Source organism: Austrofundulus limnaeus, unplaced genomic scaffold (assembly GCF_001266775.1).
Source record: "Austrofundulus limnaeus strain Quisiro unplaced genomic scaffold, Austrofundulus_limnaeus-1.0 Scaffold31, whole genome shotgun sequence".
Taxonomy (NCBI): Eukaryota; Metazoa; Chordata; class Actinopteri; order Cyprinodontiformes; family Rivulidae; genus Austrofundulus; species Austrofundulus limnaeus.
In genome coordinates this window covers 1,946,180-1,955,161 of record NW_013952433.1, presented here as the reverse complement: position 1 = coordinate 1,955,161, position 8,982 = coordinate 1,946,180, and the positions used below count along the sequence as shown (strand labels likewise).

General features: G+C 41.3%; 1 protein-coding gene across 5 annotated transcripts in view; it reads right to left on the bottom strand.

The window, feature by feature from the left end:
• brsk2a (BR serine/threonine kinase 2a) overlaps window positions 1–8,982 on the bottom strand; it is a 176,702-nt gene that overhangs the window by 5,697 nt on the left and 162,023 nt on the right. For all 5 annotated transcript variants that reach the window (XM_014005558.1, XM_014005561.1, XM_014005557.1 and 2 more), the window contains 4 exons: window positions 7,848–7,908; window positions 4,317–4,524; window positions 4,112–4,160; window positions 1,125–1,248 (listed from right to left, as the gene is read on the bottom strand). In XM_014005558.1, the coding sequence (XP_013861012.1) occupies window positions 1,125–1,248; window positions 4,112–4,160; window positions 4,317–4,524; window positions 7,848–7,908 (442 nt within the window). The remainder of the gene's footprint in view (window positions 1–1,124; window positions 1,249–4,111; window positions 4,161–4,316; window positions 4,525–7,847; window positions 7,909–8,982) is intronic.

Here is an 8,982-nt window from a genome sequence, read left to right as displayed (position 1 = left end):
ATCGCGACAGGCCTACACATCATTACAAATAACTTCATTTCTGGACATTTATGGTTTGAGTTCTTTGTATGTATGGATCACTTGGGTTGTTACCGACATCTGGTGAAAATTTCATGTCATTAGCGCCTCTAGTAATATATTCACTGAGAAAAATGGTGACGTGTTCAATACTTATTTTACCCGCTGTAAATATAGGTTGCAGTGATACCATTCTTTCCCCCCAAAATCTTGCCAATGACAGTTGGAATGAACCCTCATTAAAATACGCTCCACATACCAGGAGCCACAGTTGAGACTCTAAGAAGATTAATGCCTCGGGGAGTAGCCATGTGTGCCAGAGAGACTTAAGCTAATATAATCTCGAGTCATCCAACAACACGGCACTCTCCCGCCTAAAATRAATTTGTATGCCCAATGAACAGGTGAGCGCTGAAATTGTCACATTCTGCCACGATGCTGAAGAGGGGCTGACATTCCATTAATGTGAGTGTGCTCAAAGGTATAATTCCTCTGGTTCAGGTGCCAATCTCCTGCCTGGAAAACCAGCTTGCGTAACCCGTTGGAGAAAATAGCTGCCTTCGGGGAAGGAGAAACGGATCTGACACTGACCTGCGCTGGCAGAGTTGCATTTACTTAGACTTTGTTATATCTAACTGGGGTGAGGATAGGTTCTGTTCAATTACGTTCACTGAATGGCAACTAGCACTGCTGAATGTTTGGTGCTCACTGACGGGAGCCTAGCATTTGAACACCAACACCGTTGGAAAACCCAACGCACAGATAAGGTCTGCAAGATTTCTTACACAACTAACTATACATGTGCGCACACTCAAATAACTACTGAGGAAAAGCATCTATATGCTAATGGTCACTGCTCTGTGTTGATTTTTCTATTGACCTCAAGTGAGTCTGCGTTTAAAGAGAAAATAGAAGTGCTGAGTACAAGCGGTTTACTGAGACGCAGCATAAATCAGAAGAATGTTAGGAAACAGAAAGAGACTGGCTCCTACAGTAGAGCAGTCAATGTTCAACATCTGACATGAACACAAAGACAGACAAAGGAGGGCTCAAAGGTGCAAGAATGATCAGGATCAAAATGGGACTAAGAAGTAAGAGTTGTGTACCGAGAGGAAGGCTTGGACGATGTCTGCCTTGATGGAGCTGAGAGGCTTGTCCTTGATGACAATAAAGATCTGCTCCTCTTTCTCCAGGTTGATAAAGTTACCAAACCAGGATTTTTTGGCAAGTCTACAAGGAAAGACGAGAAAAAAAGGCAAACATTAATCATCTTCTAGCAAGCATTTGACAAAGTATCACCCATGTGATGTAGGTGTTTCTTAGTCTTAAGCACCCGTCCATCTATCGATCCCTACAAGAAAAAAAGAGAACAGGTGAAGTGCTCCCTAAAGTCTCACTCTAGAAGCCCAGGAGAAACAGAAAGGACATGACACCCTGGGGAAAATGATCTAAAACTATAACGAGGACTTTTAAGTGTTTCTGTCACCGTTCTAAAAAGGAGCCCTTCTCTGAAGTGCAAGTCTTGTCGGTAAAGTGTTACACACAATTAATTACCATCTATCAATTCCTCCTCTGCGATAGCTATTAAAAAGACATTAGCAAACAAGACAGGGGAGCATATCCACAAGGAGACCTGCACAGAGAGCCATAAAACAGACAGAAGTTGTGTGTGTCAACTTTAGGGCATTGTCTCATTCACTTTTCAGTTGTCAAAAGACAGCATATTCCTACAAAAGATTCACTTTTCAGGCTATTTTATCTAAAGACATTCACACGATAAAACATATTATGGTGGCAGTGTGCAGTGAGATGTTTTGTCCATGGGAATATTAACAACTGGAATCAAACCAGGAACTTACRGAATATCATTCTATCACAGCCACAATGGAGAACAACCTTCTTTTTAAGATAAATGCTCACAATGTACTTGACCCTGTTAAATCTTCTGCTGTGTGATTTCGCTTATTAAAAATATTAAAGTGAATTTGGGGAAAATGTTTTTAATTCAGTCTTCAAGAAGGAAGATTTTTCAATTGAACTTTAACCAAAAGTTCTAATACCCTTATTTTGTTTTCTATTTACACACTGAGCATCAGTAGTTAGTCTTGACTGCACCACGTGATACATTTATCAGAAACTAACCTTTGCAATATATATTATACCTCATGTAGTAACACAACGGGCTGAGAACCCCACAGAACAAGCAACCTTTATAAACTCKATTAACCAGTGATTATTCTACAGACTAAATCAACTATACTCTGAYAACAAGTTATAGAATTTTTGTCCCCAAATTTGTGGCGCCTCTAGATGGACGGTGCCCTTTGCATTTGCCTATACTGCCTGTACACTGACCAACAAAACCCCCCCCCACCCCAATGTAACTAAATGTATATGTACTGATCATATTCTGTTACAAAAGAAACAACCCACAGTGTTCACTCCTCAGGTCCTAAATTTTGGTTATTGCTTTTCACTTCCAGTTTTTATTTGTTCCCASTGCAGCCTTTAAAGTCAAATGTAATGCACTTGACTATAAAATGCACAGCATTTTTATTCGTCCTTTTAGCTCCTTTCAACTACGATACAAGAAGGGAACCTGTAGGAAAGGGAGATATATGTGAACGCTTTGTGTGTGCCGATTTCTGTTTATCACTGTATTTAGATTTTATTCAACACTTTYAGATAAAATCCTTACGAAGATTATATTAGTCGACCATGTTGTACATTTAAAAATGCATGTATAATAAAGTATGGACACTAAAAGTAGAGCCTTTGGTTTTATATTTTTGTAAATATTAAATATCCTTTGGTACATTCATGGTCCTAAAATTATGTTAATAAAATCTCACACGAACACCAAATACGTGTCATAAAACACCACATCATTTATTTAATAAAAACCCATGCAAAATGCAAAAGCAGTGTGAGGATTACTAGCTCCACTTCATGACTCAGTGGATTTGAGGTTACTCCAGGGATATCTACCACACTGGCCAAGCCTCAGACAAAATCATGTTTAACTCTAGAATCCTTTCTGTTTAGCTCAATAACTGTACGCCCATCCACCACTGTGCATAACAATATGTGTGTGATATGCTAGGATTGTTTTTCTCCAATCATGGCTTTGTGCATAAGGATGAAAAAGTATTGACTTTGCTCTCATCAGTCCAAAGAACGTTGTTCCAGAAGTATCATAATGTGTGAAGACGTACCATTACAAATCCACTATCAAATTAGTTTTRGTGAGAATAGCTTTTAGATTTTGGGATTAGCTCTTGTTTTTTATGTAATTTTACTAAGTATTGTATAATAAATATAAACAGTGTGTCTGATACAATGTGTGATCCTGGTTTCTCTTAAATGTGACTGTATGTCTGTAACACTGACCCAAGTACAAAAAAGAGTGTTTTTACTCAGATTTCCACCTCAAGACGATCGAAGCAGATGGAAGTGACCAAGCCATACAGCAACAAACCAGCCGAACAGGCATATCTAGGCCAACCCTGAGTAATCAGACCCTTGAGAGTTTGGTAACTTCACACAAGACGCCTCCTGAACCATCCCCACCACTAGCCACCCACCGCCCACATTACCCACTACCTCCTGCTACCATGCATCATCACCAATCCAGCTGGGACCTGAGAGCGTTACAGAAAACTCAGCAGGTAAAAATGAAACATTTATGGATGCTGGAATTTCCATATCATTGTGCTATCAAGAGCGGTGCAAGGGGCTCACAGGTTGTGTGGTTTCAGTCCCTTCAGTGTTGCCAGATGTATAATTATTGTATTTTAACTTTGAGTCTTCACAATAAATTGTTTGCTAATATAAATAAATAAATAAATAAATAAACAAATAAATAAACAACTTGTTTTTATTTATGCAAAAAACAACAAATCATCAAAAGTCCACATGCCTGCCAAGTGTGAACCCCGCCCCTGCCATCCCACCTGGCTGACCAAGAACATGCTTGCATCCTCTTACCACCACTGAAAAAAATGCCCTCCTCATAGTTTTAAAGTGACAGTACAATAGTTCTTCCTTTCCTATCTGGCAACCCAGGATTCCTTAAAAAATAGTATCTACTTACTCTGGGGAAGACTCTGGTGTGAGGCTGGACATTTCCTCTTGTGTAGGAACTGCGGCAACAAAGTCAGTCAGACAAATGTGAGGGTCACATTAAGTTAACGTGTACGTCACATTATACCTTCTATCTGAAGGTTCAGTGCAAATAAAACCTGAGAACTCTTATCCAGTGTTTGTCAGACAGATGATGCCAGCGATGATGTCAGTACCTTGGAGTTTCCTGCGATGGAAGCGTGGCGAGCCCAGGAAGCTGTTCTTGATGGAGTTCAGACGCGTCCTCCAAGGCATGCCTCCTATGGACGGGCTCGGAGGCGGCGTAGGAGTCGGCGTCCCAGATGGACTGTCCTTGGGAGTGTGCACTGGAGTGCCTTTTGGGGTGGGGAGGGGGCTGCCTCGAGGGGAGGGGTGAGGGGTAACCTGTATGAGGGGGATAGATTTGGGTGGGTGGTCAGTAAAAGGAGAAGGAACAGGCGCCACGGGGTGAAAATGATGTAACCGGATGGGTGATAGTGGCAAAACGGGGCTAAAGGGCACAGAGAGTTGGGGGCTGGCAGCGTAATGGGAGCGCCGTACCTGGGGGCTGTTTGGGATGGGAGCTTTGGAGATGGGGGCGAAAGCAAAGGGGGATGGGGAGGATGGAGAAGTGGGAGTAGGAGGCACAGAGAGAGAGGGTGGATGTGGTGGAGCCTGGCAGGGAGTGGACGGTTCAGATTTGGCTGCAGGAGGAGAATCAGGGGAGGTATCAGGTAGGGGGTTTGATCGTGTTGCATGTAGGGGCTTCGGGGCAACTTTGGGCTTGGCGGGGAGAGTCTGCGTCTTGTTCAGCACTCCTGGCAGGGGCTCACAATTTGGAGAGAGTGAGTTGGGAGTTGAGACACGTGGGCCTGTGCGATTCAAAAGGGGTTCGGGGGACGGGCAAGGGCTGGCGTTAGGGGACTCGGTCAAGTCGGGGGACTGAGGTGGCACACAGAACTTTCTGACAGGCTGGATTCAAAATACACGGAGGGAAGATGCGCGGCACGGATCAGCCGGGAGCAAAAGCAGGTAGATGATTCAAATAAAATAAAACATGGGGATACAGGCACACACGAAAAGAGAGCCACAACCACACACACCAAAAGGAAGCAGACAAACAATATTGAAGCAGGTGAGGAGTTTGCATTAGGTGGGAAAAATGAGGAATTGCAAGACAAAACAAACAAACAAAAAAAAACAATCATAACATAAATCATTCATATCAAACTTAGATGAAATAAAACTGAAACGGGAGAAAATATCTGCAAGCAATGTGAACAATATCTATAAAGTCCAGACACGAGATAAAAAGATAGACTCGACTTGCATAAAACATACAGGACTCTGATAGCAAAGAAAAACAAGCAAACACAGATGCAGGAGACACAAGGCCCGCTGTGAACACAATTTGGGTTGACTCAATAACAAGACGAAAAGGTAGCATCGCTGCACTGAGATTTCTGGTTTCCTGATAGGTTTATTGATCTGTTTGACTTGTAATGTTCAAACCGAAGATGCAGTTCTCCACTATTTGCCTTTGACACCAAGCCCCCTTTTTCCAGAAATAACCCCACACAGAGCCTCCTGCAGAGAGCACAATCTGGGKTTTTTTTTTTTGGTAYTTCTGAGAAATCAATTTCCCTTTCAGATCAGCCTGAAAGAACCTGTGTGGTGTAGGGAGTTTGTCTTAGTGCCGTGGTATCTTGAGCCTTCTCAGGCTAGTCAACTGGAAAAGTTTACCACATGCCTCCCCAGTTCTGTGCGAGGAAAGTGGGGCTTTCTGAAGCATTCCCTGATCTGGATTTCTGCCGAGCTCAGGCCACCAAGAGCAGGAGCTGGGATAATCAGGATTGAGAGACTGAAGAAAGGGCTTCAGAATTGGAAAAATAGCTCACTTTGCTGTCTCCTCCCTGCTGTGGGATTTTGGACAAACTTGAAAAAAAAACTTTTTGGGGACACGTACAGGACTAATATATGAATGATACTTTATTGATCCCAAAGGGAAATTACAGATGATATAGTCTAAAGCTCAGTCTCACACTGGGCATAAATAAAAAATTAAAGTGGTATTATAAATTATGTATTTTCCCCAAGCACATAGTTCAGTTCTATACCACAATTAAGTGACAATGGGCCTCATGCAAGAACATGTTCGTATTCTTCTCCTAAATTTCTCTTACTTTTGTTCGTACAAAGGGTTCGTACGAACATGTCACGTCAGATTCAACAAACTCTTCTATCTTCAGGAAAAGTGTGTAAATGAGCTGCATAAATTTCCACCTGTTCGTATCCAGCTGCTCGTGCACGCGAGAGGAGATTAGCATAATTACCACCCCAAAAACACCATATAAGGCTATGTTTCCTGCCTCACATACAAGGAAGTGTTCATTCATTCATGAAAAAGACAGCGAAAACTGAAAAAATAAAAACTTTACGAGTTCAGAGATTGAAGTCCGTCTGTCAGAGATCCAGAAAAGAAAATCTCTCATTTTTAGCAGCTCAGCTGTGGGATAAAAAGAGCTGCTAAAAGTATAAACAACTGTGTTAAATCATTTTCATTTATTCAGAAGCCACAGCGCAGCGCTGCGCACCGTAGAATACGAAAACATTGGTGAATGCCACAAATTCTCCTAAATCACTCGTACGCACAATTTAAGAACAAATCTGTGTGTACGAACGGTTCTTGCATGAGGCCCATTGTTACTTTCAGTTATAAAAATTATGTATATATCAAAAGTAAATTGTATTTTACTTCTTATCCTCTAAATGCCTTAAAATTAGTCTCTGTCTCTGTCAGAACCTCTCACTGTTTCTGACACTCCACCTCCAGGGAGGAGCTGTGTATGTAGGAGGAGCTTTGCACCAGCAAGTATTTGGGCAGCTCCACATGGCTACCACATGGATTTAAGCAGTGGTGGGCACAGTTACCCTAAAGCACTAAAGCACTAATAGGGGAACTAATTTCCTGGTTAGTGCTTTAGGGTTTTTGCTAGTTTTGAAATTTATTAGAGGATTMGCACTTGCTAAATTTATAGGCTAAATTTAGAAGCACTAACTGAGGTATTTAACTGTTATTGATCAATATTAATGTTAACAACTGAGGGTCAAAGCTGTCACACATTTTGTTCAAATGTGTGTCACTTATCCACTAGGTGACAATATATGAACTCAAAATACAGCTGTGGAATGTCAATGATAAGTCTTAAGAGAGCAACATGACAATATGTGACTCATGTTGTCTGTTAAAGAATGTTCATGGGTTGACTGGGTTATTTTAGTGCTTTAGAGTTAGCTTTTGCAAAAACTTTCAGTGCATTAGTGCTTTAGAATTAGGGGACCTAAATATTTGAGTTAGTGTTTTAGTGCTAATGGAACTAATTTTTAGATTACTGCTGCCCACCACTGGATTTAAGGATTTCTCAGACATGCATGAATGAGTCAAAGCAACACTGTGGGTATGTTATTGATGAGGAAATGACATTTTAACATGATATAAAGATAAAAAAATATTTTGCATAACACTCCCCCTTTCAAGGGAACCGCTAATTTTAAAACCAGACGTTAACAATAGAAGAGAAGCTTTATTGAGAAAGTGTGCAGTGTTTTATTCTCTTGTGTAGACAATAACCAGCAATAAGGCATCAGTTGTAGCTGAGTGGGTGTTAGCCAGTCAGCATGAGTTTTGTAGAATATGTAAGTGTTGGTGTCTGAGCTTTATGACTTACCCGTGGACTGCTGAGGGGGCTGGTGGAAAGGCCAGAAGAGGCTCCACTGATAGATCGTGACCTGTAGCAAACAAATGACATCACACAACAGGAGGGAGGTCATCTCTATCTGACATGTGTTTGTTTGACACAAGTGGCGGTAAAAGATTGGTTTACATGTTGCATTTTGTTTAAAAAGCACAGAAGCACATCCGACTTAGTGGATATACATAGGTTGCTATCTAGCTTCCTGCAAGCACAACATCTGTTCAGACAAAGAGGATAAATGCACTACAACAGTAACAGCAGTACTGACTTGACAATCCACATTACTAATATTGACTACCAGCAATTAGTCTCACACCGCTTAAGCTTCGGGTTCAAATATATCGATCTGTCAAATCCATAGGCAACTTCACACAGACCACTACTCAAACTAGCTTCCTTCCTGTTAATAAGCCCAACATTTTCAGGTTCTCTTTGTGCCTTTAGGCATGAAAAATTATTTAGAGCGGCAGAATAAAAAGGAACATTTGGTCGAGTGCCATTTGTCATGTTTGTCATTTTCTTCACAGATGCCGTCAATAACCCCAATGAGCAGAGTCCTGCTCAGAAATGAACAATCCCGGAACAATCTGTCTCCATCAAGCACATGCGTGCGCGCACACAAACACGCCGACACGGAGCCTGTCAACACTTGGAAACACCAGCTGCTCACTGTCACAACACTGTCCCTTTTGTCATTCAATCTAATAATTCCCCCCCTCCTCTTTTTCTCCGTCTTATTCTCCCTGAAGATCAGCACTGATGCCTTTGTTAACAAGTTTGTCTTTATCAAACAATGAAAAATAAAAACTGAAGTATTTTTTTTGTAAGTTTACCGGTTGAAGACGAACACGTCATGGACAAAAGTCAAGTATATGGATGGAGGAAGAGTGTGTGAGAGAAAAAAAGAAAAAAGAATTGCATTATATATTGGTGAAACACAGTCTACAGAGGCTCCTTAATAAAACCCCAAGATAAAAAAATGGTTAAATCAGAATTTGATTTTTCTCTTAGTAACAGACACATCATCATAAAAGCAACCAGGAGAGAGAGAGAGAGAGAGAGAGAGAGAGAGAGAGAGAGAGAGAGAGAGAGAGAGAGAGAGAGAGAG